The following is a 12,823-nucleotide window of genomic DNA, read 5'->3' as shown; positions in this document are numbered from 1 at the left end:
TTTAATTTCACATTTTCCTATTTTGCAGCCAATTGCCTGACTGGTATAAGTCAGCCCTATTTAATGAACTATATTTTTTATCTGATGGAGGGACTATCTGGATACAGGTGCCTGATGATTTAAATATAACAAATGACTTCAGTAGTCAGACGGCTGGACTTCCACCTTTACCCAAAGTGCTGAAGGAATATGGGCGATTTGCATATTTAGAAGGTACTGCAGATGTTCCGTAAGTGTGTGCGTGTATCCCAACAGGGTTCAGTTTAGCCTTCATTCTAGCATGACGTACTTTACTCTTTCACCCCAAGTATGATGAGTTCATTATATTTCAAAATTAAACATAATTTGTAGATTGGTAGTGTTATGTTTTTTTAAATATTGTAGAAATTGTGCCTTTTTAACTGAACTTTTGATCAGATTGTTTTTATTGGAAAAAGGCTTTTCCTATCAAATTAGCAATTCCAAAGTTTCAAACATCCAATTAGTCTCTTAGTTTAGCATGTGATCTTGCAAAATACAGTGAATAGAAATAAATGTGTACCCAAAAGAATTGCATATTATTTCCTACTATCTGTTGGAGATGCACGTATTGAATTATGTACTGTAATGTAAATGTTTTTATTTCTGCATTGTAGGACAAGAATATCGAATGTACAATACATATGATGTACATTTTTATGCATCATTTGCACTAATCATGCTGTGGCCCAAATTAGAAATTAGTCTCCAATATGATATCGGTAAGTGATATTTAGTGCTCCTTTCAAAAATGGAGCATTCAGATTTCATGGTCCAAAAATAATTACCTGACCTTCTATAAAAAAATTGTTAAAAAGATTACAATACCCATTTAAAGAATTGCCAATGAACCTATTGTGCAAATAACTGATTTTGTCCAAGTGTAATCAAAACACCATTGTATTTCTCCTATTTTAAGATCTATTTTGCATTTATTAAATTCTAGTGCTAATTTTAACCATTTAGGTTTTTTATTTTCTGTGCTTTTGGCTTTTAGAAAACTAATATTTAATTGCAAATATTTTAGTCCTTACAGAAAATGCATACCAAAACACAAACATGACATATTGCACATTTAAATCAGAAAGTTGGTAAAGCTGTCATCACTGAATTTGTTTCCTACTCCAGAGTAGTAAATATCTGCTTTTGACTGGATTGCTGAAAATTTGAGGGCACACCTTAAAATAACTTTTGTTTCTGACAAACTTCAATGGTTTAATCAAAGCCATTGCGAAGCCTTAACATTGGCAGGACCTACACAGTGAATGGTAGGGCTCTCGGTAGTGTTGTTGAGCAGAGGGATCTAGGAGTGCAATTGCATGGTTCCTTGAAGGTCGAGATGCAGGTCGATAAGGTGGTTAGAAAGGCTTTTGGTACATTGGCCTTCATCAGTCAGAGTATTGTGTATAGAAGTTGGAAGGTCAAGTTGCAGTTGTATAAGATGTTGGTGAGACTGCATTTAGTGTATTGTGTTCAGTTCTGGGCATCTTATAGGAACGATGTCAAGCTGGAAAGGGTACAGAGAAGATTTACGAGGATATTGCCAGGACTAGGAGGGTTTGAGCTATAGGGAGATGTTGAGCAGGCTGGGACTCTATTCCCTGGAGCACAGGAGGATGAGGGGTGATCTTATAGAGGTGTATAAAATCATGAGAGGAATAGATCGGGTAGTCTCTTGCCCAGAGTAGGTGAATCGAGGACCAGAGGACATGGGTTTAAGGTGATAGGGAAAAGATTTAATGGGAATCTGAGGAGTAACTTTTTCACACAAAGGGAGGTGGGTGGATGGAACAAGCTGCCAGAGGAGGTAGTTGAGGCTGGGACTATACTAACGTTTAAAAAACAGGATAGGACAGGTTTGGAGGGATATGGACCAAATACAGGCAGGTGCGTCTAGTGTAGCGGGGACATGTTGGTCGGTGTGGGCGAGTTGGGCCGAAGGGCCTGTTTCCACACTGTATCACTCTATGACTATTTATTGGAGAAATTGATAGCAAGCTTCTAAACCACCAACCTGTTTAATTTGTCCCATTAGTGCTCCTTAGCAACCTCAAGATAGCATATGAGCTCATGCCTTCATATCAATAACACAGAACTTTATCATGGAAAATAGTAAACTCAATTGTGAGGCAGGTGGGATTTGCTAATGAAAACACCAATTAATCTGAATTTAAATTGTGTTAGTGTAACATTTGACAAGTAACTTATATTTTAGTTTGCAAATAAAAGTACGTCTTTGTAAAGTCTCCTGGTAGTTTTCAGACAAAAAATAACTTTACTTTTAGCTGCTGTTGTAATGAAGGAAGACTGTACACAACGAATACACCTAATGACTGGAAGATTAGCAAAAGTGAATACACTAAATGTGGTTCCACATGATATTGGAGATCCAGGTGAGATTTTCTGTGGCAGTGTTAAATGTAACCTTTTTTCTTGTTCATAATCGCTAACGTTTCTTTATTCAGAATATCTTTTAAAATATTGAAATTCCTTGTGTTCTTTAATTTGTATCTATAGATTAGATAGATAGATTAGATAGCCTTTTATTGTCATTCAGACCGAAGTCTGAACGAAATTGAAGCAGCCATACATACAATACAATAAAAAACAACAATAAACACATATTAACATCCACCACGGTGAGTCCACCCAACATCTCCTCACTGTGATGGAGGCAAAAGTCTTAGGTCTCCAGTCTCTTCCCTCCTCTTCTCCCTCTGCGCTGAGGCGATACCCCCCGGGCGATGTTACAACTGTCCCGCGGCTCAAACACCGCGGCCCGGGGTGGTCGAAGCTGCCGCCCACCAGTCCTGCTGACGCAGCCGCTGGCCCGCGGCCGAACCCCGGACTCAGGCCACCGCCGCCAGAACACCGTTCCAGCCACCGGAGCATCGTTTCAGCCCCGAGCCGGATCGCCCTCACGTGAGTGCCATTACCGTCTCAGCTTCGCGCCAGGCCGCCCCGACTGGGCGCCGCTCCTCCCTCGGGCTGGGCCGCCCCGACTGGGCACCGCTTCTCCCTCGGGCTGGGCCGCCCCGACCGGGCGCCGCTCCTCCCTCGGGCTGAGCCGCCCCGACTGGGCGCCGCTTCTCCCTCGGGCTGGGCCGCCCCGACCGGGCGCCGCTCCTCCCTCGGGCTGGGCCGCCCCGACTGGGCGCCGCTACTCCCTCGGGCTGGGCTGCCCCGACTGGGCACCGCTTCTCCCTCGGGCTGGGCCGCCCCGACTGGGCACCGCTTCTCCCTCGGGCTGGGCCGCCCCGACTGGGCACCGCTTCTCCCTCGGGCTGGGCCGCCCCGACTGGGCACCGCTTCTCCCTCGGGCTGGGCCGCCCCGACCGGGCGCCGCTCCTCCCTCAGGCTGGGCCGCCCCGACTGGGCGCCACTCCTCCCTTGGGCTGGGAACGCCGTACCTCCCCGAGCTCGGCCACTCCGACGGGAGCACCGTTCCTTCCTCGGGCCGGCCATCCTCACGGGAGCGTCACAGCCCCTCACGGAAGCCCTGTTCCAGCCCCGAGCCGGGCCGCCCTCACGAGAGCGAGCTCAGTGCGAGTCCTGGCGGGCTCTGCCTCCTGAGCCTCGAGGTCGCCAGCTCCGCCATTAGGCCTCAGCGCAGACGGAGGCAGAGAAGGGGAATACGACAAAGTCGCATTCCCCCGCAGGGAGAGACAGCAAGCCCCGTTTCAACCCCCCCCCCCCCCCCCAAAACAGAAACTAAAAACCAAAACTAGACTAACCAAAACGAAAATAAACAACCCAAAAAACACAAAACAAACAGGACTGCCGGAGAGCCGCTGCAGCCAGAGCCGCGCCGCCACTAGGATACTACCCTAACTGGAGGTCTGCAAATGTATTCCCATCACTGTCTTTCTATAACTTGTTGAGTCTTTTAAACATGTCAGGCCAAGTTGAACACCAATATTTCGGCACCCTTGGTTCCACAGCTTTTCTGAATGATCTGCTTTCCATACCAACAGATATCACGTGATAATGAAACGCCAATGCACCACTGGCCTGCTAATGACACCAGTCCCATGGAGTGCCAGAAAATTCATTAAAAAATATATTAAATGTAAACTGAATGTGTATGGAATGACCCACCCCAGGCTCCCACCATCTCCCCAGCTGTTTAGAGCCCTGGCTTCTGACCCTACTCCAGATTCACAAGATGCACCAGCGAATCCTTTACCCCATCACACGCTGTTGGTGCAACGCTTTCTTCAGGCTGCCTCCACCGGCAGGACGTGTTAATTCACCATGGCACTCCCTCCCACCTTACTTGCTGTCATTTGCTGTTGGCTGTGGATTCGTCCACACCCCGCTTGACTGCCGCCACCTGCTCCCTTCGCTCTGTCCAGTCAGAATCACCGGCATACTTCACCTTGGAAGCGACGACAGGTCGCGTATAAGATATGCGGCATTAATAAGAGAAATTGTACTTTGCGTGATGCTGATCAAGGGTATCTCTGAAATACAGTGCCTTGCATAATGTTTGAGACAAAGACCCGTCATTTATTTATTTGCTTCTGTACTACACAATTTGAGATTTGTGATAGAAAAAAAAATGACATGTGGTTAAAATGCACATTGTCAGATTTTAATAAAGGCCATTTTTACACATTTTGGTTTCACCATGTAGAAATTACAGCAGTGTTTATACACAATCCCCCCCATTTCAGGGCACCATAATGTTTGGGACACAGCAATGTCATTTAACTGAAAGTAGTCATGTTTAGTATTTTGTTGCATATACTTTGCATGCAATGACTGCCTGAAGTCTGCGATTCATGGGCATCACCAGTTGCTGGGTGTCTTCTCTGGTGATGCTCTGCCAGGCCTGTATTGCAGCCATCTTTAGCTTATGCTTCAGTTTTCTCTTCCGCATATAAAAGACGTACTCAATTGGGTTCAGATTGGGTGATTGACTAGGCCACTCAAAAATTGGCCATTTTTTAGCTTTGGAAAAACTCCTTTGTTGCTGTAGCAGCATGTTTGGGATCATTGTCTTGTTGTAGAATGAACCGCCGGTCAATGAGTTTTGAGGCATTTGTTTGAACTTGAGCAGATAAGTACTTCTTGGCAAACTGTAACCTGGCCATCCTATTTTTGCGGCTAAGCAGTGGTTTGCATCTTGGAGGGTAGTCTCTGTATATCTGTTCTTGAAGTCTTCTGCAGACAGTGGTCATTGACAAATCCACACCTGAAGAGTGTTTCTGATCTGTCGGACAGGGGTTTGGGGATTTTTCTTTATTATAGAGAGAATTATTTTGTCATCAGCTGTGGAGGTCTTCCTTGGTCTTCCAGTCCCTTTGTGATTAGTAAGCTCACCAGTGCTCTCTTTCTTCTTAATGGTGTTCCAAACAGTTGATTTTGATAAGCCTAAGTTTTGGCTGATGTCTCTTAACAGTTTTATTTTTGTTTCTCAGTCTCATAATGGCTTCTTTGACTTTCATTGACACAACTTTGTTTCCGTGATAAACCACAATAAAAGTTTCCGAAGGTGATAGAAGACTGGAGGAAAGATTAGGTGCTAAGAGCTCACTTATACCTGCATGAAGGAGGCAATTAAACACACCTGAGCATTTACAAACACCTGTGAAGCCATGTGGGGGGGACGACGACTATGTATACACACAGCTGTAATTTCTACATGGTGAAACCAAAATCTGACAATGTGCACTTTAACCAAACGTGATTTTTTTTTCTCTATTACAAATCTCAAATTGTGGAATAGAGAGGCAAATAAATAAATTAAGGGTCTTTGTCCCAAACATTATGGAGGGCAACTGTATTAGTTCATTTAGACCTGCTTCTTTGTTCCTTTCCCTAATTCCCATTCCTATATTTTCCAATATCTTTTCTAAATCTTCAATGTTTTTAAATTCATAACTGCCCAGGCTGCATTATCATATGACAAAGCTGTTAGGTTTGCTTTTTGTTTTGGAGGTTTGTTGGCATTGTGATGTGCTGTGCAAAATGGTTACCAAATCTGCATTTGTAGATTTTCAGTGGTTTCATGTTAGGTGGTTTTTATAATGTCACTTAAATTCATTAAACCTTAATTAATATCTGGCTATTCAGTGAGTAATAAATAGTTTAGTAATTTGCAGCTCATAATTTGTTCCTGAATTTGTCAGTGTGGCATCAATGTAGTGAAGTTTGTGGAGATGCGTTCTAAATTTCTGTAATCTATGACTGTTACGGATGTCAGAAGTTGCTTTCTAAGTCCTATTAACAATGCAGCTATGAATTCTCTATCACATTTGTTTTAAAAAATGTACTTCAACATTAAACTGTGAAACAATTTGACACATACTGAGGGTGTGAGTATCTATTTATCTCCATTTTTTAAATAAACTCCTTGAGTTATTCTCGGCCAACATATTGCTTTTGTATTTCTTGACTCAGGATATATTTTTCAGATACAAATGTCAATTATTTTTACAGTACAGGAGGAGACCATCTGACCTATTGTGCTAATGGCAGCACTATGTATTTAATTCCACTCCTCCCTGCTGTGTTTTGAAGCCCAAGATCCTGGGTATCGTGATAGGCTTATCAATATATTCATCTTCATATTGTCTCCATTCCTGCAGCAACTTTAAAATATCACTATTTAGCATGTATTGCATTTTTCTTCTAAAAAGCATATTTTTCAGTGTATTAAATTTCTTTCCACATTTGCTTGTGATATTTCCCACTGATGTTGACTGTACCGAAGTGCTTCAGAATGTATTTGTCATTTACAGTTAAGAAACACATCATCATGGTCACCAGAATATTAGTGATATAAGGTAGCTTTATAAATTCTGTTGGCATCTTGGAAACATTAATTTTCAAGTATAGTCATGTGCACCTGATGAGACGTATTAGCGCTACAGAATGGTTTGACATTATTTCGTGGAAATTTTGCACTTCTGTTTACTGGAAAGGTTATAAAGAGCCTACAAAATGTTGTGTGCTGAAGTGGAACTTTGCATACAAGCTGTAAATGAAATGTCACCTAATAGTTCAAAGTAGAAAAAAAATGCGATAAGTACTTTTAATCAGGTTACATCATTGTGGGTGGCTTGGTAGTGCTGCTTCAGAGTTTAATGAGTCTAGTTTGATCCCGACTGCTTGTTATGTCTCATGTTTGTAGGTTTTCTTTGACTTGCTGGGTTTTCCTTAGTGCTCCAGTTTTTTTTCCCCATATCCCAAAGATGTGCTGGTGGGTTAATCTGCAAATTGTCCCCATAGATCCAGGAGTATGGTTGGGATTATGGTGTTGAAGGCAGAGTACTATCAATAAATTGGAGTCTGACATGGGTATCCTTGTTATCTAGAAATTCCAGTCATTTTGGGGCAGGGAGATGGTGCCTGCCGCAGACCTGTTACGACATTAGGCGGACTGCTGTGGATCAAGGCTGTCTGTGAGACTAATCCACCTTGCTATTACTATCCAAAATTCCAATCCCATACTGCTTTCCAGATCCGAGGAAGTAATCATAAACACTTCTATGTTTGTTTGGTGGCACAAGAAAACTACTTCAGGCGGCAAACCTTGAAGAGAATGCGATGGAGCAATAAAATGGAGAAAGATCTCTGTTTTGTTGCTTGCTCTGTTGAATGTTAAACTAAGGCATAGGTGTTAATGTTTTTGAAATTATACTCCCTTTTACTCCCTTTTACATAGACATAGATCAGACAAGATCATATTGAATGGCGGTGTTGGCTCGAAGGGCCGAATGGCCTACTCCTGCACCTATTTTTTTTTTTTTTTTTTTGGTCTAACTGTAGTCCTGTAGGTCTGTGTCCAAGATGGCTGCCGTGAAGGGAGAGTGGACGCTGGCACGAATTGGTTGCCGCTGCTCTCTCTTCACACTGTGTTTTTGATTTTCTGTTTTTGGATTGAATTCTGTTTTTAATTTGTGTCATTGTGATGTCTTTAATTACTTGTTTTACTGCGAATATATGTTTTAATTTCGATTACTATGTAAGGTGTCCTTGAGATTTTGTATGAAAGGCGCCCATTAAATATAAAATTTATTATTGTCTATTGACCAATGTGTGTGCCCACAATTTAATTACTTTTCATCAGAAGATGGGCAAGGCAATTGTATAATTGGATAAAATATTTAAAATAGACTTACTTAATGAAGCCCAAGTTATTTCCAGAGATATTTACAATTGGCTAATATGATTAAGAATTTTCTCTAAATTGTAGTTTGGATATTATTATTAAAACGTACAAGATATTTGGCAGCAGAGTTAAAGCATGTGTCAAGTTATAAATAAATGGGTATAGTGTAGCGTCACCCGGTGGTTGGGCCACTAGCTACACGAACCCTCAGCAGTTGGGGGTAAGGTCACGTGACTGGGCAATGGCAGGGAGGAGTAGTCACGGGGTATAGGGGTGTGTCCTGGTATAAATAACGAACTCCAGGACTGCCCTCTCTCTCTTGCTTCGAGCTGACCAGCACTCTTCTCTCTAGGGGTGAGTGTCCTTCCACCTCAGCAGGGGCTCAGCTCGAGCCCACGAGGCGACAGCCTCACAGCAGCAACAACAACTTTATGTTGGAGGACCATCGTGCATGTATAACAAACATATTATGCCTGAATAAAGTAACCCATTTGTTCACCACATTTGGTGCCTCTACAACAGCAGATATATTTAATAATATCCTTGACAGTTCCTCCACTGTTTCCTTAAATGGACAAAACATTTATCAAACCTTTAATGCAGTTATGCTTTTCCAAGTTCAGCTGGGAATTGAATATGATGGATAGGTCTAGAGAATATAAACACTATTTTTTCATTTGACTAGCTGTGGAGTTTTTGAACGAAGATCATTAACTTGGAGATTTATATTTTCTCAATGCACAAGATAGCAGATGGTCAAACTTAACAACTCAACCGACATTATATTCACTTTGCAGTTTAAATACAAATGAATACTTTGGTTTAACAATTCAGAAATGCAACTATTGAATGTCTATGGTAAATAGAAATATCAAGAGTACCATTAGGGAGGAAATAAAAATGAATCAACTTTATCTTGCATGTGTGTCTTTTGATAAAGTAAATACTTTGGAGCTCTATCTAGAGTGAGTCTGTGTCTTCTAAACTTGGAGCCTTTCAGTTTTTATTTTGTCAAATATACTGTTCTTATTCAAATATATACTCGATAAATTTGATTCTGGTTTTTAAAAACAAACAGTCACTATTTTTTTTTCCCCAACAGATGATGAGCCCTGGGAGAGAGTCAATGCTTACTTGATTCATGACACAGCTGACTGGAAAGATCTCAACTTGAAATTTGTTCTACAAGTGTATAGAGACTACTATCTAACTGATGATGGCACTTACCTTGAAGACATGTGGCCTGTCTGTCAGGTATGTAGAATTTAATTGGGCAATAATATGTATTTAGAGTGGCTTCAATGGACCTAAACCAGTGGTTCTCAACTCTCTTTTGGCATTGGAATCTATTTGTTAATGTTGATGACCAGTCTTTGTTCTGTAAATCCTTTAATCGTAAAATAAATATAGCACATAAGTCCAATCAGCCCATTCCTACCAAAGATGAACTGTGTGTTTTACTCTTGTTTTCTATCTGTGGTCTTGCAATTTTCCAGTTGCTTGTGTAAGTGTGCATCAAATGTGATGAGGTTTTTGCCTCCACCACATTTTCAGGCATTGATTTGTTGCCCTTACTTCTCCAATCGAAAGAAGGTTCCCAACCCAGATTATCACCTATGGCTGTTTTCACGAGGCGAAGCTTGACCTGCTGTATTACTCCAGCACTTTGTTCTACTCAAGATTCCAGCATCTGTAGTTCCTTGCATCCCCACCACACTTTAGATAGATTTTCCACAACTTCATAGAGACATTTTTTAAAGCTAAATATCTAACCTAATGCTAACCTAATGCTTTGGATCCCTTTTCCTAACTTGTTAAATTAAAATACCAAAATGCCCAATTTCTAACTCAAGCAAAACATTGTTTCAAAATTATTTTAATTGTTTCAAAAACGTGTGCATATATAAATTTGAATAATGTTTGATGAGCCTCCGATCAAAATTAATTGAGTTGCACAGTTGAGCAAATGATTCAAAACACAAAACTGGATTAATATTGAAAGGGTAAATATTCAAACTGGATTAAAATTGAAATATTCTAGAATATTATAGAACAAATATTTTGAACCTCTGGCATTCACCCATTCCAAGTGATGCAAGTCTGACTTTATCCTAATAAGTGTAAAATTGATAGTGCCAGATCTTGTTCTTACACTCTTGACATTGAGCTCTACATGGAATCCATTTTGTCTGGAATTTTTGATGTTTTAATTGTTGACCATTTTTTATTTTACCTCCGCTTATTCAAACACAGTATTTTTTGGTGTGGTAATTAGCTGTGGTGACTTGCTCTTGAGGATTTATAACTTAAATAATGAAACCAACAAATGAAGTTTAGTGGTATGAAACAATTAACGTGAACCCTGTTCACATTAAGAAATCAAATTCTTTATGTATAAGATGAATGAACAACAAAACAAGATGTTCTGGGAATGGTTTCAAATTTAATTTGCAAGGTGTATCAACTAACTTTGACAAATCCTCTTTTAAAAATTAGTAATTTACAACCTAAATTCTGCATCATGTTACAGGGTAGCACAGTGGCACACTGAGAGCTCATGTCTCCTGCCTGAGATCCAGGATCGATCCTGACCTTGTGTGCTGTCTGTGGAGTTTGCACTTTCTCTGTGTGACCAAGTGGCTTTCCTCCACGTGCACAGATTTTCTCCCACGTCCCAAAGATATGTGGATCTGTAGGTTAATTGACCTGTAAATTGCCCCTACTGTGTAGGGCATGGATGATAACCTGGAAGTAGCAGTGGGACAACATCATCATCATAATAATAATAATAATAATAATAATAATAAATTTTATTTGCGGGCGCCTTTCAAAGTCTCAAGGACACCTTACAGAAAATTAACAAGAGAGAAAAAACATATAGTCAGAGTAAAATAAATAATAAGGACATCACCAATACACAAATTAAACACAACATAGAACTAATGTGACAGGTGCCCATGTGGGGGCGCAGTCCCTCGTCGGCTGTGGGAAAATGAGGAGATGCTCGCAGTCTTGGGCTTGTCTCGGCAGCTTAGCCTTGGTGCAAAGAGGAGGCAATGGCAGTCTCGAGCATGTCTAGGCGGCTCAGCCTTGGTCTCAAAGAGGAGGAGCTGGTGGACATGGGCATGCCCTGGCAGCTTGCTCTTGGCTTAGCTCTGATGGTTAGGCTTGTCGCAGCAGCTCAGTCCTAGCCTTGAAGGAGGCGCATTTAGGCTTGGACATTCTGAAAGCTCAGTCTTGGCCTCAAAGGGGGCACCAGCAGTCTAGGGCTTGTACTGGTGCTCAGTCAGCACTCTGTGTGGGGGCATAGGCCTTTATTGTCTCTGGGCAGGTGAGGAGGCGTGGGTTGACTATGGTTTGTCCCGTGACTCAGTCTTGGCCTCGAAGAGGAGCTGGCGATCTTGGGCTTGTAGCGGTGGCTCATTCCAAGCCTGCAAAAGAGAAACACTGCGAAATAGGAGATTTCCCACTTTCTTTCATTCTTTCTTCCTTTTTTCTTAGTTTTTAAGGAAGAGGGTGACGAAGTGCAGGTGGGTCAATCCAACAACAGCTAATTGGACGCAACTTTTGTTCCTCTGGCTGTAGCCTCGGCTCAGTCCAGAGAATTGTTTGTGCAGCTGTTTTCCATCTGCCAGGTGCCGTCCACTATGGTCTTCAGCTCCTCCTGGCCTATCTGCTGTTAATGGGGATCAAAGTGGCACACGAGGAGGGAAGTGTGGTCCTAGGGTATAAAATATACATGACAAACTGTTCAATTACAATCTCTTTGAGAACTATATTATACATATATTGGCTGGAACTTGTGTAATTACATTTCATGAATATTTTGAAAAGCAAAAGGTAGATGCTGCAAATCAGAAACAAAAACAAAGTACTGGAAACACTTAAAAGCCCTGTCCCACGGTAAGAGTTCATTCCAAGAGTTCTCCTGAGTTTGCCCTGATTCGAACTAGGAGATTTACGGTAATGGTCACTCGTCGGTACTCGGGGCTTTCGTGGACATTTTTCAACATGTTGAAAAATCCTCACGTCTTCCCGTGCTTACCTGCCGTTAGCGAGTCTTCCCGAGTACCTGCCGTTAGTGTTACGAGCCGCTAAGAGACGTCCCCAAGCTCCGACGTACCCGCTACGTTCATTCTCCGCTTACCACGAGTTCGATTTTAAAAAAAACTCGGGAGAGCTCTTGGAATGAACTCGTACCGTGGGGCAGGGCTTTCAGATACACACAATACTGGAGTAACTCAGCGGGTCAGGCACCATCTCTGGAGAAAAGGAACACATAACAGGATAAAGCATCAATAGAAGAATGTTTCAGGTTGGCGACCATGTGTAAGAGTGGAAAAGAGAAACAAGTTTGTTTTAACTTGGAGAATGTGGAAGAAGGCTAGTACAAAGCTGATAGGAGACCAGGGTTCTGGTGCGAAGTTAGAAGCAGTTAGAGGGCAACAAACAACCATGTTTTATTGCAGACAACATTTTAAGGTGCACTAAAGGAGATGGGTATAATAACCACAGTCAAAAGTGTTTAATTGACTGTGTCCTGTGGATTCTTACTGGCTGCAGCCTTTGGATTCTTACTGGCTGCAGCCTTTACAAGCGCATTTATGCAAAATTACAACAAATAACTTGTATTATTGTTTATAATATATTTATCAACTATATTAAGTAACCAGACCATAATAATGC

At 41.7% G+C, this 12,823-nt stretch overlaps 1 protein-coding gene across 1 annotated transcript in view; it reads left to right on the top strand.

The window, feature by feature from the left end:
* Positions 1–12,823, top strand: part of gba2 (glucosylceramidase beta 2) — a 59,424-nt gene that overhangs the window by 32,487 nt on the left and 14,114 nt on the right. Inside the window, exons 10-13 of the mRNA XM_033031514.1 lie at positions 29–213; positions 636–740; positions 2,304–2,411; positions 9,240–9,391. Of these exons, the coding sequence (XP_032887405.1) occupies positions 29–213; positions 636–740; positions 2,304–2,411; positions 9,240–9,391 (550 nt within the window). The remainder of the gene's footprint in view (positions 1–28; positions 214–635; positions 741–2,303; positions 2,412–9,239; positions 9,392–12,823) is intronic.

This window comes from Amblyraja radiata, chromosome 1 (assembly GCF_010909765.2).
Source record: "Amblyraja radiata isolate CabotCenter1 chromosome 1, sAmbRad1.1.pri, whole genome shotgun sequence".
NCBI lineage: Eukaryota > Metazoa > Chordata > Chondrichthyes > Rajiformes > Rajidae > Amblyraja > Amblyraja radiata.
Note: the sequence above shows the minus strand (reverse complement) of the source record. Positions and strands in the feature narration are given on the sequence as shown.